General features: G+C 39.6%; 1 protein-coding gene across 1 annotated transcript; it reads right to left on the bottom strand.

The window, feature by feature from the left end:
• Positions 1–1,198: 1,198 nt before the first annotated feature.
• Positions 1,199–21,980, bottom strand: wsb1 (WD repeat and SOCS box containing 1). Its single transcript, XM_084950410.1, has 9 exons — positions 21,570–21,980; positions 20,108–20,276; positions 13,709–13,992; positions 11,897–12,028; positions 9,677–9,777; positions 7,558–7,730; positions 4,176–4,289; positions 3,327–3,434; positions 1,199–3,123 (listed from the first exon to the last, which is right to left on the bottom strand). Exons 1-9 carry the CDS (start codon positions 21,607–21,609, stop codon positions 2,961–2,963), a joined length of 1,284 nt encoding a protein of 427 aa, XP_084806536.1. The 5' UTR covers positions 21,610–21,980; the 3' UTR covers positions 1,199–2,960.
• Positions 21,981–22,421: the final 441 nt, after the last annotated feature.

Below are 22,421 nucleotides of genomic sequence, written 5' to 3'. Positions count from 1 at the left end.
CAAAAGATGTTCCAAATGAACCTTACAGACCGAAACTTATACACCCACTGCACAGGGAATTTCACTGTACTTTAACTTCACAGATTGTGGTGGCGGATGCTGTCCCCAAGCCCGGCGACTGGCCTTTTCTGCATGAGTTAGAGTGTGGGACCTGGAACCCTCGTGGCTGGAGTTGCCCATTTTCTCGTCGTGTTCCTCCTTGTATGCTCCACAATGTGGAGTCAGTTGGCCTATATCGGAATGTCCAGTCCAGTCCAGTCCAGTCGGGGGCAGGTGTGTTACCCACAAACTGTGGGTGGAGCCAGTCCCAATCACCTCTTTACTGCTGTCTGCCTCTCACCTTTAGACACTAAGGTTTTTGGGACAAAGTGTGGATGAGCACTACTGACCTACAGTCGTGCGCTTATGTCACAGTTGTCCCCTCAATTTTAATAGCACTCTAGATTTCACAGTGGTACTAATTATTTACAGCATATACTCTCACATACTCTAATCACACCCAATAGGCCACCTTTAATACTCAAAAGTGGGGAGAGGAGAAGGCAGGTCTTCCTACACCGTGGCCAGTTGGCTCCAGGGTCACTGTTGGGTCTGGGGGGCCATCCGGTTATAAGCTAGAATTAGCTAGCCTCGTGCACAACAACATAACAACAGAAACCCATGGTATAAAACTTCTTTCAGAGAGCTTTTGGGATGACAGCCAGGAGAAATGGTCAGGACATGGTCATCATGTCCAGAACAAGCAGACATCACACAGAACTTGTCATGATTTCATTTTTCAACTAAACCAGTTGAATTGCTTACTGAAACTTAATATTAGTTATTTCCACTTAATATGATGAGTGCACTGGATTTCAGTTTTATGCCCTGTTTGGGAGCAGACAGGACAGGTCTTCTGAATTCATGCTCGGGGATGTGTATGATTGGGCTGCAGGGCAGTGTGGTGATAAACTACAGAAGCCCTTGCAAACCTGATAAAGCTAATCAGAAGAGAAGGACAAAAATCAAATTACCATACAAGTAAATGCCATTTCTGACATTAAAGATGAAATAAACCTCGATGGCAGTGGCGATTTTGACTGTGGCACTATTGTATCCTTTGCTTATGCTGGCAGACTCATGAAAGATTCAGATTCATAAAATCATGAAAGTATAGAAAGCTGCAGATGGGTGGATTCTTGAAATAACCACCAGTACAAAATGTCAAAAAACACCTTTATTGAAAATTTTAAAAAAAGAGATTGGAGGAAATTGATACATTCATGTATTTTGGAAATATTTACCGCTTTATACTCCATCGGAGGCAGGAATGTATTTCTCTAATCACAATGGTAACAGCTATATGAACATCATGTAATGCCAACCCATAACAATTCTAAAGCCCACTCACACAATTAACACTATCAGAAATGATAACAACCCCTACCATTTCCACACTAATGAAAGGACACAACTTTGGCATTAGCACTGTCAGAGAACTTATTGCCACAAATGATTGACACCTGCTCCATCCACCCTCCTACAAAACACCTGGAGCTCCCGTCTCTTCTCACAGACAAACTAAAAACAATAAGATGATCAAGAAGATTCTAAAAACGCAGCATCTGTCCAAGTTCAGTAAGTATGAAGGTCTGACAACCACATGGCCCAGAATGGCAGTTGATTGATTTTAATTACTTTGGATTATTTCAGGTTGCAAAGACTGCTTACTGTAGTTTCTATAAACAGAGTCCATAAGCACAAAGAGTCTACATTTGAGCCACACACACACACAAAAAAAAACAAAAAACAAAAAACAAAAAAAAACAACAACACACACACACAACACAAAGATGTGCAGCTGTTTTAAGGAGAACAAGAACAAATTAATAAAATACAAATCTTCAACACAAGTAGATATAAAAAGGAGAAAATAAAGGTCACAATTTTGATATGTTTATGGACAAAAGACAGAATCATGTGTTTACACACAAGGTTCTGTCAGATTCTGTATGTTCAAATACAAATGGTTAAGAAGCAGAGGTGCTTTATCTAACACTGGTCTCCGTAACACCCTCAGGCAGGGCACTGAAAAAATTAACCATACTGTAAACATACTAGGGTGGGTGTGAGTAGGTTACACCTGCAAGTTTGAGGAAAAATTAGCAGAATATTTGCAGTTTACCCAAACGGCATCTGTTGATTTGGACAGAAATATTAAGAGTCATTCAATTTCTTGCCAAGGGATGACTACCAAGATGGTGGATACCCTATTCATCAGGCTCTAGCTTGATAGCTAGCATCTTTTACTGACAAATGCTGTCCTTTCATCAGAAATAAAAGCTGCTACAAGTTTTTCAGTGAGCGAGTATACCATGGTAGTGTAAATACTGTTTCAGAAAAATTCGAAAAACCTCCAAAGAGACCATGTCTGCATCATTATTTCCTTAGTATTGATAAGATGTAAATAATGGGCTTCAAGACCCTGCATCCCATACCTTTTCCCTTTAGTTCCCGCACCAAAGCAGAAAAGAAAACCTAACATTAAAAGCAAGCCCCACTGCAAAGCCTGTGTTAAATGCAATACCTATTCCAGGTCTGTGGAACTAATGCAGAGCTTAATAATAATGCAGGTGGACAGCTGGAGGCAGATGGAAGAGCAGCCGAAAATTACTGATAACCACACTGATACAGAGGAGGAGACCTGGCAGTATTGACCTAACAGGTATGGGTGATGTGCTGGGCCCTGTACACTCATTTACAAAAGCACTTACAAAAATAAATATGTACAAGATAAGGTTGTGATGGGCTCTGGCGAAGACATGGCCCTGGGCTTTCAGAAAAACAAACTTTTCTTCTTCCTGTCCCGATCTTCTTAGATTGTTCAGAGTTTTATGAAAAGCTGTTCAGAAAAAAAGTGTTTCAATGGTTTTTCAGTATGTTGCCAATACAAATGCAGTCAGATCAGCCAATGCCAAGGATTAAATGACTTTGTAGGTTAGGTAGTCACAGAGGAGTGCAGGAATGGCCAGCGCCTCCACCTGCTGGGTGCTCATCACTCGACGGAGGGCCATTCTGCACATGTGCTGCAGACTGGCAATGCTACGTGGACACTCCCAGAAGTGCACGCTACCATCACGAGTCCTAAAACATAAATCAAAAGGAGAAAAAACAGAAAACTGAGCTAATATTTCAGAGAGCTCTAAATGTAGTAAGGTGGTGCAAGGAAGCTGAGGGAAAAAATGATGAGGCTTCCTTATCAAAAGTCAGGATGTGCCCAGGTGTAGTTTAACTTCAAATGTGTGTGTGTGTTAACAGAGCATCGCCAACATGTTGTGGCATCTTACCCAGCAGCAAGGACACTTCCTTGAGCAGAGAAGGCACAGCAGAGGCCATTAGAGACAGAGGCAATCGCCAGAGGAGCCCTTTCCTCAATGCTCCAGAAGCGAACCAGCCTATGCAGAGAGAGAAACAAAAAAATTTAAAAATTGAAAAAAAAATTGTCACAACCTAAACTGCAAAAATTTTGCTACCACCAGACCAATATCTGACCAGTGACCAAGCCAAATAGTTTCCTGTACTTCTGACTGGTTAACACATTTGTCTTAAACCTTTCAATCTTCCCATTTTTCTCCAACATTCTGAATAATAATGTGGGGATGTTGTGAAGCTTCCTCTCAACACTTTCCCAGCAATTCAGTGCTTGGACAGTTAGCAGTCAGAGTAATTGATAGCCACCTTGTTACAGTCATGTAACCCAGGACAAGCCAAATAGACCAACAGTAGCTCTGTGCTCTCTCTTAACACTCATGTCTTCTTGGAAGTTTCAGAAGCAAACTGCACCAGACAAGCTTTTCTGCTATGCTCCAGTTATTACATATCGGCCATGAAAAGAGAACAGAGCCTCTTGACTGTACAAACATACTCTCGAGAGGCCCAAAGACAAACACATGTGGGTTTGTCATGGCTCACTCTAGTTTTGTGTTCTAAAGTATTGTAAAAAGACCACTTGCTTATATGCTGCTGAAACTGGTCATGCTGATGCATAAAAAAAGATCATTCTCTTGTTTCTCGCCTTCTTTGTCTTAAAATCATTCACCAGACAAAAACAGTGAAAAACAAACAAACAGATTTTAAGAAGAAATAAAAAGAATGTAATATATATATATATAAATAATAAATTATATTAATATTACCTGTCATCTGTAACACTGGCAATGTGTCGGCCATCAGGGCAGAAGCTCACAGAGCGAACCCAGCGGTCATTTGCTCCTCCTGCAAAAATGGGTGAAGGAGGGGGGAAGAGGTGGCTGGGAGAAGACAAAAGCAGAAGTTCATAGAGCATCAGTAATAGAGCTTTTTGGGTTCAAATTTTAAAACTCACCGTTTGGAATGAAAAAAGTCATAATTTAACATTTTTCATTGTACATCACATCGTTATAGCTTTTTATAAAGCATATTTATGGGCTTCATTGTGTTTGAACAGTGGACAGAAGATAGGAAGCTGGGGAAAGAAATCAGTGACTGACATGCAGTAGGTGGCTTCTGGGTGGATTCAAACGCAAGTCAAGTGGCTAAATTTTCATTTCAACCATGTGCAGTGGTGCAGTAAACAGTGAAGCGAGACAGGATTCCTTCAAGACCATGGTGCTACATATAACAGACAATCAACCCAGTACTACATATAGTGCAGTGTATAAAAATCACAAAAATTGCCTAATGCAGGCCTCTGCAAGCCTTAGAGCACATGGTTTGACTCCTCAACCTAGTGAGGCAACCTTTTGCCCCTTAATATTATACATCTCAGGGTGGATTCTAACAGTCCACTTTGCTTAGGAGCTGTTGTAAGTCCTCAAATACTAAAGAAACAAGCTTCAATGCTTCTTTTATTTCCTCCTTTAACATATTATACACTGGAACCAAAGAAGGGGAGAAAATGCCATCCCATAATGCATTGCAATGGAATATCTGACCATTCATGAAAACAGTCAACATGACAAAAGTGGTGCAGATCATGCAAATGTTTGTTTGCATGTTGACAAACTGCATTTTCCTTTTTCTGAACATCACACTGCTGTATCAAAAAAATCTACTGACTATGGCTGCAATGATTCATCGGCATAATCAATGACGTCAACTACAAAAATTTGTTGATGAAGAATTTTTGTTGATGCATTATATACCAATACCATGTGAATGTGTTTATGTAACTGCAAAACACAACAGGAAGCTATGGGGGCAGTGTCGCCTATATCGTCTGCCAAGACTGCAGTCAATAGAAACAAAGAAGAACATAGCATGAATGGCAAAACAGAAGGATGGAACAAGATTGAGGTGGAGACTTAAAATGTGAAAGCATTTCCCAGAAAAAAAAACAAAACAAAGTTGAATGCAGACTTTCCTGCAACAACAGCACTAATGCAGTGCGCGAGCATTTAAAACGCTGGCACCCCGGAGCTGTGACGTCAACTCTGAATCGGTCTATTTTAGAGAGTTAAGTTAGTGTGTCGGGTTGATACCTTGTTTTTGTATCAACACATACATAACATAATGCTTAGCAAGGATGATGCTTGCTAAGCAAACACCATTTCAGTTTTGTTAGCCAATGAGTGAATTGTGATAGTAATGCAACAGTAAACCTTATTTTAACATTTTAACATTGCACTCAACAACAAACAAATCCTCCCTAACAAAAGAAAAGGAGTGTTGAAGGCCAAATTGCAATATATTTTTTCATGTCAATAGAAGTAGGGGTGACACGGGCCAGAAGTGGCCCCTGACACTTCAATTGACACTGAACATTGTACCATCTGAAAAAACATGATATATAACCAAATTTGTGATTAGCAGCTGCCTTTTCTAATTCTGTTTTGTTCAGTTTTACTAGTATTAAGCACAGGCGTATAGATGAGTTTGTTCTGTAAAGAGGTTCATGCACCTCTCAAAGTGGTGAAGTCCATAACAGAGAGCATCTTCAGCATGGTTATCATCATCGTCATCAACATCGTCTCAAAGATAAGAGCTCACTCCAGAGCATGTCAAAAATAAATGCATTTTTGAGATTCATACGTTTCCTAGGTCATTATTGTAATTTGCTGTGCGACGAGACAACAGGGTGATATTCAGTTGGGCAGACTGAAGCAGGACAGGTTTGCCCACAGGAAGCGGAGATGAGAGTTGTTGAATTAATCACCGACTAAATCAAGGCAGATCAGTCGACTACCAAAATATTTTTTTCTTGCTGTACTACAGATGAGGACGAAATTATTAGTCCTCTTATGAAATTTAAAGTTTGTCAAAATTCTCCCAAACTTTCCCAATTCCCTTTTCAGCAAGCAAGGACTTTTCAACATATCATTTCTAAACATGCTAGGTTTCTTGAGAAAGCACAAATTATGTTTGCACAAAATAAAAGAATTATTTCAAGGATCAAAAAGTTATTGTGATCCCGCAATCACAGGGTGATCTAACAAAGCACTAGAATTTATTTACAAAAATGCAGCCTGTTCCCAGTGAGACAATTCAGCTAAATGAGAAAAGGCTACAGGAGAATAAATATGCTTTTGATATAATGGATAACTGATAGAAATCCCTTGGCACTGTGCAAAGGGTTCTGAGAATTGAAATCTAGGTGGGGTGCAGGATTTATCCAGAGGAAACCGCATTATTATAACTATTCCACCTGAAATATGTGAGATCACAAGCCATTCCAGTTACTAAGTTATTGTGCTACATGTGCAAATGTACAGATCACATTTTTATAGCACATAGCAACATTCAGGCATTAATATAACACATTTACACATATTCATTGATAGCTGTGTTTTCACAAACATTTCACTTTTATTCGCTACAGAGTCAGGAAAGAGAAGTTGCTTGCTGTTTGTGCACTGCTGAGAAAAAGACAGCTCAGTTTAATTAATTTCTGCTTCTGCTTTAAAAAAGCAGCATTATTGAGGAGCAATAAGTGGGGCTCACTTGTCAATACTCAGCGTGAGGACTGAATGAAGAGTTTTAGGACAGAGCCAAAGTATTGGCACTGGGATCACAACTCAGTCATCCACAGAAAGTGCTAACATACATGTGCCGATAACATCTCCCCCACAAAACTCAAACTGCGCCTCTTTAGTAAACCCAGTCAAAAGGCAGCTTTGGGCTGCAGCAGATGTTAGTAAACATGTCTCTAAAACTTCCTTTTGCTTTAAAAGTGCAGTTCTCATTTAAATGACTTGCATAAAACCTAGTGGTGAATAATCATGTCTCAGTAGATTCAACACAGCGAACACTCGGCATTACATTCTTAAGGAGACTAGTGTAAAGCCGTTCGGATTCTCAGCGCACTCCTCTTCTCTTTTCCTAAGTCCTTATCTCACATTTCCTTGATCTCAATTGAACCTCAACGTCAAGGAAACGAGTTGGGCAAAGCCAATGGGGGACTTTTGGAACACTTTCTCTAAAGGAGATTTAATTTATTTTAGTTTACTTAGGGCTGCCGCTCAAAAGAGCAACATTTTGTTTACCAAACAAATGTGTACTAACATAATATTGAATATCTGTGTTGTTTGGATTTCTTCTTACCCCAGTTCCAGGAGGACTGTGGCCTTATGGTGATCCCAGACAATCACTCGGGTGTCATAAGAGGCGGTAGCTAACAATGCTCCATCTGGCGAAAACTCACAAGACACCACATCATGGTGATGTCCCTCCAACTTTCGGATCAGCGTGAACTTATCCATGTTCCATAGGAACACCTGCAATAAAGAATGACACATTATAGCCCATGGAATGATTTAGACTGTATGACTATAGATGTGTTATCTTACACTAATTATCACTAGATGCACAAAAATCAATTAGAAATTAAATTAATTAAATTAAAAGGAATTAAATCAGAAAAATAGTTATGCTCAAATTATGCTCAGTGTCACTATAATGCTTTGTAACCTTAAACCAGGCAGAAAAAATAAATAGCAGAGCCTTGCTAACGTGCAGTGTGCTACACATCACCAACACTATGCCAATAAGAACACTTTCCTACAATGACAATAAAAATATCAAACATTTATATAACTGTAAAGCTTCTACATTAGAATTTACATTCATACATCTTTCATTACATCAGTAAATGAGCTAAATGTATACTATTTTAATAAAAAAAGTCTACACAAAAAAGAGAAAATAAAACAAGTAGTAACTTAAGGTAACATAAAGTTACTCCACTGGTTTCCCCTTTCAGAGATTTAGTTCACTGTGTTTACAATAGGCTCGCATCTCCGGCAGAAGCCTACGAAGAGAGACTGCAAGAGAAAAGAATATTTATGGCCAAAGGATCGATACCTCTGGCAGAGTACACATATGCACGCACATGCGATTCGCGCGTGCCCGCACACACAAACAGACACGCACATACAGGCACACAAACACACACACACACACACACACACACGCACACGCAAAAAGTGACAATCTGCATAAGCCTTTTTCTTTCAATGTCAGCCATGGTCAGAATGTTTATTAATAATGTCTTTGATTTGTGGCATTTATCACAGAACTGTACGAGTATGAAACTTTTAGGGCCTGCCACTGACTAATTATAGGAAACTATAAATGATGCTGGTCGTTAAAACCTTATTTAATGGTCTATAAAAATACAGCTTGCAATCTAATACTACTGTTTAATCTTTCTGTATGGGTTCTTTTCTTTTTTTGTCATCATTTTTCAGTTAAAAGAAACAACATTTTTCACAGCTGAATTCCTAAAATGATGGCAGAAAGGTTGAGGTAAAAAAAAAGAAAAAGAAAGAGCATAAAGTATTGCTGCTCCCTTTTATTTGTTTAGCGATGGCAGTGCATGTGTGTTTGGGTGGGGGGTGGAGCATAGGGCCACCATTTACATGACAGTTTTAAAACTACAATTAATAAAGTAAATAGAGCAACCGCGACAGCAGAAGTAGACAGACACGGAGCAGCACCTACGTACAGAATGACCTTGCAGGTCAGGATGCCAGGCTGCCCCTGGCCAGGCCTTTGGGCATTGCGCACTGTGCGTCCATGGTTTACACCAGCTGCTCAAAATGTCAGCGCAGCGCTCCTTTCAAAACCAATCACACACTGAGTTTTACCACCACCTGTGACAAGGAGAGCAAGACACACACTGTAGGGACATAAAACCTGACAAAACTATCACCACGTTAAGAGTAATCTAGGTTTGTGATACTATGCATAAGGTTAGCCAAAGCTGGCCAGTCCATGGAATCGCTATTCAGCAACATGTTTGACTTGTAAATGATTTACAATGATTTCGAATTTTTTAAAATGAAAAAAGTATTTTTGGGGCAATTTATGTTTAAGTTAAACATTCCCCAGTATTAAAGAGTTTTTTTTGTTTTGCCTCTCCCACTTCCATGTCCATACTAAAAGATTAACTTCAGCTATATAACATTCATAAAAACAATTGTCTTCGTCATACTTCGTGCATACTTCAGAACAAAATCCCTTTTTCACAGCATACAAAAGCCAAACAGAATCTAGATCCAAGCACTTGACTGTTGACACCGAGCACAGTTTATATTAAAGGTAGACAAAGAGGTTATGGGGTCTAATTGAGGTTTGATTGAGCATAACTGATCACAAGCAACTGCACAAAGATTAGCTAGGACACTCATAAAAATAAGTACAAAGGAACTTGTTTACGCACCGACTTTCCTGCACCAACCGAGCACAGAATGGAAGAGTCAGGGGAGAAGGCGCTGCAGTACACCCAGTTCTGATGGCCCCTCAAAACCTTCACCATATTACCTACAAGAGAAAATGACCGTGCTCATTACTCTCAGTGCAACATTTCTGTCACAACCTATGTGCCAGTCTTACATTTTGATCATGTTTATATTGTTTTATTTAATCAATATTTAACCAGGATATTTAGTTTCCCGTGAAGATCGTGATTAGAAATAACTGGTCACTATATTTTTGAACCACTGCCGTGTTAAGAGTTAAGTGTTAGCTGCATATTTGCTAAAATTGCTGCTACTCATCTACTAAAAACTAAGCAATTGGTCTTTTCACAACACTTATTTACACTGCACTTTTATTTTGCGATATTACTTAGTTGCATTAACATTTTTAACTGACACAATGTATGGAAGGATTCAGGGTTCTGGTGTTGCATCCAAGGTTCCCATGATCTGCAAATACTCTCAAGGCAGCATGTGGTTAGTGTTTTAACCCTTTAAAGCCGGTCGGAGCGGGCACGCTCTGTTTTGCGTAACTATTTTTAAATCCCGGTAGCTCTGCAACCACGTAAGCTAGCGCAATAATTTTTTTTGCATATGAAACTGGAGGAGTTGTACTTACATCTTATGCCATCAGCTTGTCCTAGGTCACAGTTTCCTTCCACATATAGCTTTGCAAAAACTGCATAAAAAGCACTTGCAGCAACAAAAACATAATATTCCAGAAACACGCTTTGCCGATCCGATCAGCTGTTCATAACACTTCCTACGTTGGAATAGATGTCAGCGCGAACTTTTGCATGTCCGCCATTACCTGCCCGAAACCGGAAGTGACGTCATTTTCGCAGAAATGTAGTTTTTTTTACCATCAGGGCCTCAGGGCCTATACTGGTGTTTTTAAAAGTTATCTTTGACTTTATGACTTTCTGTGTCGTTTCTGGGATGCTTAGGACTCATATTGCACTGCTGGAAATAGTTTATTTTGATGCATATGCTGCTTTTTTGCAAATTTGCACTATAATATTTATTTTCGTTTTTCCTGCAGTATATAAAAATTGGTGTATTTCAAAAATAAAACTATGAAGACACTCAAAATAAATTTCCTGTGGTAGGAAACTATTTTGTGCAACTTTTTTGTATTTACAGTTTTGAGGGATAAGCCTCTTAAATTTCTCTAACTAGAAATATATGTTAAAAAAGCAAAAACGATTTTCAATTTTTTTGTAGTTTATTGCACTTTTTTGCAATTTATGTAATTACTATGCACTTAATGAATACATATTATTAAAATCTGGGCTATAATTGTTGTATTGATGTATAGCAACTTGAAATGCTCCCAAAAATGGCACCACACCATGTAAAAATATAATATAAGCTCTGGCGGACTTGGTTCTATGGTAGGTCTTAAAGGGTTAAGTGGGATTCATGGTTCAGCATGGGTAGCGTTCTGGGGTTGGGCCTGCAAAGAGCTCCATTGTCAGATAGAGGCAGTTTACAAAGTTTGTGGTACAACTGGTCTATGGGTCACGCTTGCTTGTGCTATTGTTGGTCTGCCAGCAAGCTGCAGAGAAGAGCGAAGTTCCAACATACAAATTGCTGATGTGAAACAGAGTGTTAAAAACAATGGAAAGTGCTTACTGCAGCTAGTTTTGCTTTTTGCAATTCTTCCATTCCTAGTGAACTCTGTTATCGCTTTCCTTTCTTATTCTGGCCCACTTGTCAACCAATAACCAGACACAGAGGTCATATGTATCCAGTGATGTGCAGCTAGGATTTTGGAAAACTGCAGGACTTTGTGTGTCAGGATGTCTGCTCTGCTAACTATCTAAACAGCAGTATGAATGCAAACAGATGCATTATTTGACATAAATTAATCTTGAAGCAGCACCTGGGTAATAAATGGAACTAAGACTCTTGTGTTTGTCAGGTTGCATTTTCTCAACATTAAAAATAATAATAATAATAATAATAATAATAATAGGGACTATATCACTTCACTTCTTCATTGTGAACTCAGTGTAACTGTAAACACTGTTTGCTTTTCTGGTTTTAAAGACCAGGGGCCTTATATTTCAACTGTGAACAGCATGGTCTCAGTTAAGAAATGAAGCTATTACTTCTTTGCACTGGAAAGAAAAGCAAAGAATAAGGTTGGTTTTAAAGTCAAAAACAGCTCATCCACTTACCATCATCTTTGAGATCCCATACACGAAGGGTCTTATCTCTGGATGCTGACACCAGCATCAGACTGCCATCAGGAGCAAAAGTTAAGTCTCGAACTACATCTGTATGATCCATCAGATTCAGCAACAGTTTTCCTACAGAAAGCAAACCAAAGAAAGTAGATTAAAAGAAATGTCAGTCTTCACAGGCAACAACACAATTTCAGTTCTAAAGCTCCAGCTTTGTTTGTTTCAGGGACGAAAACCACAAGGTTAAAAATGAACGAAAAACAGATTTTAATTGCCAACTGAAAATTAAGAAAAAATACACTTGTGTTGCAGATAACAATGGTACCTGAAAGGCAGGCATAATCAAGGACATAAGGTGTTAACTTGAGGAACAACCCTCAACTAGACTTTCTTTTGGAGCATTTAGCCCTAGGGGTTGGGTGTGATGGAGAGACTGCTGATTTCTCACGGTGCCTCCAAAGTGACATTTTTTTTCTTTTTTTTCAAATTTTTTTTTAATTAAGAACAAAATCTGACATCTATAATTCCACAAAAGCCACACATTAATCAGATAAATTTAGAAATTTTGTTCGTTCACTGCAAAGCCGATCTATAGAACTGTAGTTCCATCTCCAGCTTTAAATTGGTCGTATATTTGTATATCTTCCCAATCTACAAACCAAATACCAAAAAGAAAATATATTTTTTTTAAAAGTCTCTAAAGGACTGTTGTTTCACGGCATTTTAAACTCTAAGGTAAAAATCCTATAATAATACAGAGAAATTTTAATTGCAGCATTGATGAAACTGGGATGGGGTTATCACAAGGGCCAGGAAAATTAGTGGTACTACAAGGAAACAGCTAGAGAAACATTTAACAAATTAATTAGCTTAATTGGCAACATTGTGTGCCCCAGGGACCATCTGGCTGGTTATCAGTGATCAGTTTTCTGACGGGGGTACACTAGTGCCTATGGAATTGGCAACTTACACATCTGGAAAGACCATTAACCTCCTAGAACCTGGCGTCCACATATGTGGACATCACATTTCGGGTTATTAAGACCACAATACTCAATCTTGCTCTACAAGGGCCTGATATCCACTTACGAGGACACTGTTCTATCGAAATTTTAAACGAATACCCTCATATGTAGATCTCATTTTTCTCAGAAACAAAAATCAGGTAAAAAAATAAATAAATCTGGTAATTCTTTGTTTTTACATTCATCAGGTCCCAATATGCCCAAATATACGCTTCCATCTAGAAAACATCTTTTCCAGGAAAGGCATAGTATATTTCATCAAGGTAACGCTAAAGCTATTAAAACAGCATGGGTTTGTAAGGAGAAGAGGCCAAGTGCTGAACTGGCCTGCCTGGAGTCCAGATCTTTGGCTATCTAAAAACTAATCATGCATATCAAGAAATAAAAAAAATAAGTCAAAGATGCAGGAGAGAGAATCCTGTATTAGACAAAAATGAGACAACAATCCTCTCCCAAAAGTCCAGCAACTGGTCGCCTCAGTTTCCAGATGTTTATGGGCTGTCAAAAGAAGGAACTTGTACAGTTGTAACCATGACCCTACCCCTGACTTTATTTAATGTGTTGCTGCCATTAAATTCAAAATGACAACATTTTGTTTTCTTCAAATGGTACGGTCTCTCAGTTTAAACCTTTGATATATTTCCTATGCAAATCTAATGCAAATAAAATGCCCAACATTTGCAAAGTTGGGTTTATATTTCATAGATTCAATTATCTAACATGATTATCAACTGGTGAAGCTGAAGAGAGCTACTTCTAATTAATGATGATGTGTTCTCACCAGTGTAAACATCCCAAATCTTGATGCGACCATTGTTGAGGCCTGTTGCCAGGAGCAACTGATCCTGTCCAAACTTGAAGCGATGCCACTCAATGTTGACACAGCGGCTGTGCTTTTCTGGTACTGAGGAACCAAAGGCCAATCCCCAGACAATATCACCACAATCTATGGTGTGTTCTGGTGGCTGGCCTGCTGCTGCGACTACTTGACCACCACTGCTGCTCTGACGAGACAAATGCCGAGGGCTCAAGGCATTGGTATCCTCTTCTCCATGGCCCACTGAACTACAGCAAAAAAGAGTGGAGAAAGAAGAATGTCAATTATGGAACATGGTCAAAGAAAGGAAAGGTAAAAAGCTAATACAAGTCTAAAACATGTAGCCTAACTTTGGTAGATGTTTCCAGTAGAGCTGCAGTGATTCAGAGTAACTCGAATAACTTGATTATGAGAAACCATTGATGAAAATTCCTTGCTATGATGTTTTATTTAAATCCATACAACCAATGTACTAGTCAGTAGTGACCATGTGTCCATGAGCACAGTGTGACGTATCACATGTGTAGCAGCCATGATTTGATGGCGGGATGGGGGCAATTGCTCTTGGGTATACATGAGGCCCAGTTTTTAAAGGAAAGATTGACTGCAGCAATCTACTGCAGATGTCAAGAGATCTTAGTTTCCTTAACAAAAACAGGTGACACACTCCCTTTTTGTATAGTTCATCTATAAGCAGGGACCAGTCCAGTTTGTTTATCTCGGTGTAAAACCACCCCAAAGATTTTCACAGGGTAAAGAAGGAGGCCTGAATTTCCTTGGCTTGGCTCAACTGATGGAGCTGGTTGTCCTGGAGTAGTTGGAGGTGGAGCTTCCGGTAGGCACCACCCAGTGTGTCTGCTGCCGCCGGCCCACCAGATTGGACACAGCGGTAGCCCTGGCAGGGGGCCATCTAGTGGGCCGGCAAATGTGAGTCGCTGGGTCTGCTACATCCGTTGCCACGGCGGCTGGTGGAAGCAGAGCAACGGCCACTTTCTCCAACTAACCTAGGCTGTATCCCAATTCAGGGTCTGCATCCTCAAAGGCCGCATTTTAAGGCCAATTACGTCACAGCGACGCGACGAAGGCTGCCCCAATTCAAAGGCTGCTCGAAATGCAGCCTCAAATGTGTCCTTTATTTCCCTGAATTTTGAGGATGTGGCGGTGTAGACTTCGTGGCCCAACATATCCCAGAATGCATAGTGCGGCGGTGGGTGTGGATAACTTTGCCGGAAAAAAACGGCGGAAGAGGGGCACCCGAAGAGTAAACTTTTAAAAGTAAGTACTGAATGTTATGTCACTTATTTATGTGCAAATGTTTAATAATGAAGAACAAAACATTACTGTTGGCCACATGTCGGCAAAGTTATGTGACATTAGTGATGTTTTTACTAACTTGGTTTTAAAGCCTTTACTTTAAAATATACACCGTTCAATAGTCGACCTTAATCTTACAGAGAATGTGATGATTTTATGGATAATTAAAGTCAGTCATACATCCACAAGCACAACAGTCCTGCAGTCCTGAATATCACGGCACAAGCAGGATTCACTGCACTGTTAATGTTAGCTATGTTATATTGCTGCCTCTGTTCGGTGGTGTCGAGCCAAACGGACTTTAATGTGTGTTTGAACGAGCTGACAGTTCACTCGTTAAGCTGAAAGAAAGATGCTTTAATCACAGCAGTCACACATGTGTCCGCTGTACCATCTGGGAACTCTTCTTGTTTAGCACTCTCGTAATAACACAAACACTAAATCCTCCTTCACTCCTCGCATTCCACCAGTGTGTGAATACGAGAGTGAATGAATAGTGGCATTGTAAAGCGCTCTGGGTGCCTTGAAAAGCGCTATATAAATCCAATCCATCATTATTATTATTATTATTATTATTATTATTATTATTATTATATTCTGAGGTAAGTTGATCTATAGTGTTACATCATATTCTATAAGGATGTTATGTGTTTGTATACTTTCTGCCCAGTTTGACCCATTTAGCAGAAGTCAGCCTGTTTAAGGCTCTGATATCTATTCTGTATGACTTACAGCAGTTATGACATGGTATGATTTTCTCACCCAATAAACAAATATTTAATATATCAGTCTACTCTTCATTTCATCAGAAACAGTTATCACAGCTCGTACATTTGCTTTTTCCACATATATGTAAGCATTGAGCCAAATGTAATAATGCCAACATACTGAAAGAACAATATTTGTCTCTTATATATGATACATCTATATATACACTGTCAAAGATACTTGTCTTTGAGTGAAGATTTAAGGTGACAGGACATATAAATAACTGCAACTTGAATCTTTACTGAAGCTCAGTATTTGACACAGAGTTCAACCCTCCGACTCCCTCCCCCGACCCAAGAGAGACTTATTGCGTACTGGTAAGGTGCCAAAGGGGTATACAACAGGCTATGGTTCATGAATATCCTATGGTACCAGTGGAAATTTTATATATGGGCAAAACTTAAAGGCTGAATGCTACGGTTAGCACGCACCTATATGAGAATGAACTGGCATGGTTTCAGTAGGCTAATAGGGCAGTGTGTAGGGGTGTGTTCTCGGCTGGTAGGGACACAGGTCTGTGCTGAGCTCAGCGGTGACATGAGATCGTTCGACATGGACTCTGGGGGGAGGAGGAAATGGCAGGGCCTTCATGGGAGACCCTGCCAGCTCCAGCAATTAGCGCCAATGAAGGTGGAGCTGGTGAACCAGCTGGCCGTTCCAAAAGCACCTTTGCAGTGCCACAGCGCACTTGTCTTGCAAAGAGTGTAGTACATGCACAGTTTCAGGTCATCTCTTGAGTTGGGATGCCGAAAGAGATACCAACTGACCAGGGCACATTGTTTATGTCTAGGACACCTAAAGAGGTGTACGAATTACTGGCCATTAAATCTGTTCAGACCGGTGTCTACCACCTTCAGACAGACGGGTTGGTGGAGCAGCTGAATAAGCCTTTGAAATCCATGACTCGTAAGATCATATAAGAGGATGAATGCAATTGGAACTGCTGGCTGGACCCTTTGTTGTTTACACTGCCAGAGTTCCCTAGGACTCCATGGGATTGTCTCCCTTTGAATTTCTGCTCAGCAGGAAGCCACATGGGGTGTTGGACCTAAATAAAGAAAACTGTAAGGAAGGGCCAAACCCTGCTAAGAATGAAATTCAGTACATTCTGGACTTGAGAGCAAAGCAATACACACTGGGTAGGTTATCTGAGAAAATGTGCTCTAGGCTCAAGAACATCAGCAGCGCCTGTAAAATAGAGAGGCTGGTCTCAGACAATTTTCAACCGGAGAAAGCTCTTGTATTACACACTTCTTTTAGCTCAAAGTTACTCGCCACATGTCAAGGATCCTACATGGTCACACCCTATATGATAAAACCCAACAAAAATAAAGTTTGCGTAAAGATCAGAGCTACCAGACCAGTTGAAGCGCATGTTCCAGAATCTATAGATTGCAAGTACAATCTATACTTTACTCAATACACATCAGCTGAGTGGTTTCAAATATTTTCAAAACAAATAGCAAACCGACTCAATTTGGCAAAAAAAATCAAAAATCACGAGGTTATACATTTCTTCAGGGTGACTTAGATGTTCTGTAAAACAGTCTAAACTTGTACATAGTCTTCATTGATCTAATGACAAGTTACCAAAAGTTCAAAGAGATCCTACATGTAACCAATGCAGTCACACTACTGCATCCTTGTTATTTCCAAAACTACATAGAATTTTTGGAATTCCATTTTGAGACCCTAACCTGTCATTCACTGCATCATTAATAGCAGAGTAATAGAACTTGTGAGGTGTCTTGAAAGGTCTTGAAAAGCATTTACAAATAAAATGTATTACTATTAATTTAAACTCCACAATGCTGTAAAACATGTCACATATTTATTAACTCCAACTCAAAATGTGATGTTGACCTCACTAAATGGAACAAAATTCCTCTTTGCCTGTATGCACAAACTGCACACAACACTTTGTTGGAAAGCAGAAAATAGAATGTCATTAAAGACTTCTTAGGAATCTTTTTGGTTATTTAATATTTATAATATTGATTCTCTCATTAAACAAAGAATTTTTTTGTTACTGCATAATTTCATATTAAAGTGGTATATCTGGTCAAATGGCACCAAGTGGATGCAGGACTTATTTCTGTTTTTTGGGGGTTTTTTTTTTATTGTTCTGTTTGACTGTTTGAGTGTCTGAAGAGCAAAAGCATGAGACTGGAAATATTACACTGATTAATTTAATTAACAAGTACCCAAAATTAACAGTCCAATTAATAACTGCATTTTGAAAGCCATGTGGTCAGGGGTGGAAATGGAAAATGTTCCTGGAGAAAATTTTGCATCTGCCACAGAAATGTAACACCACATTGAGTTTTGCTCTGTCCTCTAATAAAGGCATTTAGAGCAGACTAGCAGCAACCCACGCTGCCCACGACAGGTCAGGAGTGTAAACTGAACATAGTTTTTTCTGTTCAAATTTAAACCCACCACGAAGGCTTGTGCATTCTTCCAATTTACAAGCCCATCCATAAATTTGGCCAGTGGCAGGAGCTAATTTCCACCCCTGCATGTGGTATGTAATTCAACCTACTGAAGACAGAAAGAAATATGAATTTTACCAAAAGACAGTTTTCACTGTGTACCATCTCTGCAGAAATGTGACTAAAAGCCTGAAACACTGGAATCTGCTCTGTAAAAAGGAAAACATGATACATTATTGTATGCATCTTGCATTTGAAGTCTCCTCTTCACTGCCTCTGAAGCTCCATTAAGTTTAGTTCAGCTCAGCTGTTTTAATAAAACACCAATATTGCTGTAGAGCAGGACTATGTGGGGCTTGGCTCTAAAGACTGCATGAAAAAAAATTACATAACAGAGCCAAAGTTTTGGCACCATGCTTGCAGTTTTGAGCCATCCACTACTGCCAATAGTGTCACACTCGCTCTGACAACATTTCAACATCATTCTTAATAAATAAACAATTCTAGCAGTAACTAACTTATATGTATCTAACACAAAACAAGTTGTTCTTCTCTGCTTTAAAATTTAATTATATTTGAAGTAAAATGCCTGCCACATTTGTGCATTTTATTATTTGATGGTACAGACCAACTCTGAATGCCAATGCACTGCAATCTGTCTTCATGTATACATTTGCCAGCAATTATTTGCAAACATTTGCCAATCTGCCCGAGATTGTCTGCAGTCTGTACAAGTCCAACTAAGACTAGCTGGCAACGGGTTGCCTCTCATCAAGCAACCTGTACAATTGCCTTGCAATTGAAATTGCAAGTAGTTGCACAGTAATTCAGTGTGCAGCACCCTCAACCTCTGGGTGACTGCCTACTTACAATCAGTTCCAGATAGAAAATCAAGTGTTATCACACCATTGTCACAAAGAGGCTGCTGTCCTTCTTTTCCTCTAGTGTCACTGGGGCCCAACCAGCCACAGCCCTGATGGCCAGGAACAACAGGCACTTCTTTCTAAAGATAACTTCAACATGTGGCTCAGAGTCACAAGACCCTGGTAAGCGGAAAAACACCCCATTAAGCAGAGAGTGAGCTGGTAATTCAAACCACGTGTTCTTGGCACTGACAAATACATCTGATCTTTTAGCTTGAGGTTGGCAGAGACTGATTCAGAAGTAACTGTAACTGTAACTGTGAGCCCCTCCTGCATGGCTGAGCTCCTCACCCCATCTCTAAAAGAGATGCCAGCCACCCTTCGGATAAAGCTCATTTCCATCACTTGTATACGCAATGTATAACGGACAGTACATCGTCTGCATCACTGTAGCCGCAGCCGCAATCTGTCTGTTGATCTATCCCTCCCCTCTCTAATAAGACCATGAGATACTTGAACTCCTCCACTTGGGGCAGCAACTTATCCCTGACCCAGAGTGGGCAATCCACTCTTTTCTGGCTGAGGACCATGGCCTCAGACTTGGAGGTGCTGATTCTCATTCCTGCTGCTTCTGTATGAATGTCAAAATTAAATCATGCGCCCCCCAAAAGCAGCCCCAGCAATGGTAAATGCTCTGTTGTATGAGATAGCACAAAAATTAAATTGTAATCCAATCAAAAAATAATTAAATTAATTATCCTAAAAGCCTCAGTGTCTCATTTTTTTTCCATAAATTTGAAGATTTTTATAATTAGTTGGGGGTTTACAAAACAACAACACAGAAAACGTGTACTCCATTACTATAAAAAAAACAAACAAGCAAACATACTACCAAGGTAGTTATGCTAGTGATATAAAAAGTGCTTGGTGCTTTAAGAAAATAAAGAGAAAAAGACAAGAGGGGAAAAAAACCAAAAGAAACTTACAAGCTGTTCAGGCATTTCGTCCAAGGGATAAGCCTGACAATGCGATGCCCCTGAGACCAAGCAAAGTAGGAACCATTGGGTGCAAAGGCCACTGTCCAAGCTTCACGCCCAGACTTCTGGTCAAAGGGAGCAACAGGCACCAGGAGTTCGCCAATGAACTTTGCCTTACCTGGAAAAAGCAATAACATAACTTTTTTTCAGTTATATTCTGTAACAAATGAATGTGCGTCATTTTTCAGCCCAAATAATACACATGAAACTAACTTCTTTATCTGGCACAGACCCAGTTTGTTCACTGGTGCAGATACCTGATTGGCTAATGTGCAAACCATACCATTTGTACAACAGGGGAGGGAGTGGGGGGGGGAGACATGGTTATATTCTCTCAGCTATAATGGGCTATACGCTGATATATGAACTGTCTACAATTAACCTCCGCAGATCCACTATTAACTTTTTACGTTTGGAATTGTACTTTTTTCAAGTCCATTTCTACAGGATATCAAAGTCTACGTGGCAAAGTAACCTTTGGTTAACTTAACTCTTAAATTCCGGATACACAACATACTGGCAGTTTCATAACTGCATTCATCACATAGCGCACAAAATGGAATCTTTGTGCTTTGTGTTCAGGTCTGTACATATATCGGGGTTACTTGGTAAGACCAATATATAAGTTAATGTCAACACATTTTTGCAACAAGTAAAATAACATCAACAATAAAACAAATACTGCATTGTGTACATGAGTGAGTAGATAAATATAACTCCGACAACGTCTATACAGTTATGAAGGTTGTCTTTTTGGGTGCAAGAATGTGTGAAGGTACGTGCATTAAGTAAACCACTAAAGGCCTACATGGGGCTGACGTTTATCAATTCTGATTTTAGGATTAAATAAGACGTTTAGTACCTAACTACGGTTATAGCTAATAAATAAGCAATAAATAAAAGTAATACAGTTAACATGCTAAAGCTACGAGCTCGGTTTATTAGCCATGCAACGTTGGCGTGCAAGCACGCACGTACATCCCTGGGCGGCTATGGTTCTCGCTGTTGTAGGAAGAATGGCCCTCAGCCAGTGTTTGTATCAGCAAACCAGCAACAGGGAAACGCTGCACTAACGTATAAAACGGCTTTATCGTGGATATGCATCAAAATAACCAACCGCACTGAGCTAATATAACAGCAGGGATACATACGTATATAAACCCAAGAAACACTGACAAATAAACGACATCTCTTAACTTAATTAAACTTTGCTTTACCGGTTTAAGCTAAGTAGCCAATAATTCGACATCTTATTTAGTAACAATGTTTTGAAAGTCCACATAGTCTGGTGGAAACAAAAAGTTTTACAGTTTGGCATTAGATAAAAAGCACTAAGACTAAAATACCAGGACATCGTTCAGCGTTCTCACCTGCATTCACAAAAACAACACATGTAAAATGTTTTACTTACCTATATCATTTTCGTTCACAGAGTCTGGGAAGCTTGCCATCTAAATAAGCGCACAGACCTAAGAAAAAGTCGGACACGCACTATGAAACAAAGATGTATGACAGAAATCTGGGTGCGGATTTATACGGCGAATTTTTCGTTAAAAACGTAAGCTAAATTCGGTTAAATCCCTCCGCCAAGCTTCACGTCTGGGGTGGAAAATACAATCTTCGTTTGGCGCGTCTTTTTACTTGAGTACTTCGGCAGTAGACGTTATCTTTGAATCTATAATTATATTGGTAGCGTTTTAACACGTCGCGTTAAAAACTATATGACTCGCTACGCTTTAGATTTCTTACGATCCGTAAAAATACAATGGCTGCCAACTGAACGGTACAAAGGCTGAATAACGCCGTGGGAGGGGTTTCATTCTACGTCAGCACAGTTGCCATGGCAATTTAGCCCCCCCACACACACCCCTTTTTGTCTGACGTGTCCTGCGCATCCAGTCGTTTGACGTTGTCGGCAACTAACAAAATGGCGCATCCGTAACCATCTAATGGAACACTTTTTTCATGATTATGTCACAATTGACGCCACTCACAGACAGCTACTCAGTTTACCAGAATATCTTTAAAAATTACAATATTGTTTTCAATTCATTTCGGTTTTATTTATTTATGACTGGTTGGTGGTGAGAGGAGGAAAACAGGACAAGACATCCTGTAGAAGAGAGCCAGAGATTAATAATAACTAATGATTAAATGGTAAATGGCCTGTATTTGTATAGCGCTTTTACTAGTCCCCCCCTAGGGACCCCAAAGCGCTTTACACACCCAGTCATCCACCCATTCACACACACATTCACACACT

The sequence above is a fragment of the Perissodus microlepis genome, chromosome 14 (assembly GCF_051167445.1).
Source record: "Perissodus microlepis isolate ML-2025 ecotype Zambia chromosome 14, ASM5116744v1, whole genome shotgun sequence".
Classification (NCBI taxonomy): domain Eukaryota; kingdom Metazoa; phylum Chordata; class Actinopteri; order Cichliformes; family Cichlidae; genus Perissodus; species Perissodus microlepis.
This window is presented reverse-complemented; position numbering and strand designations above follow the sequence as displayed.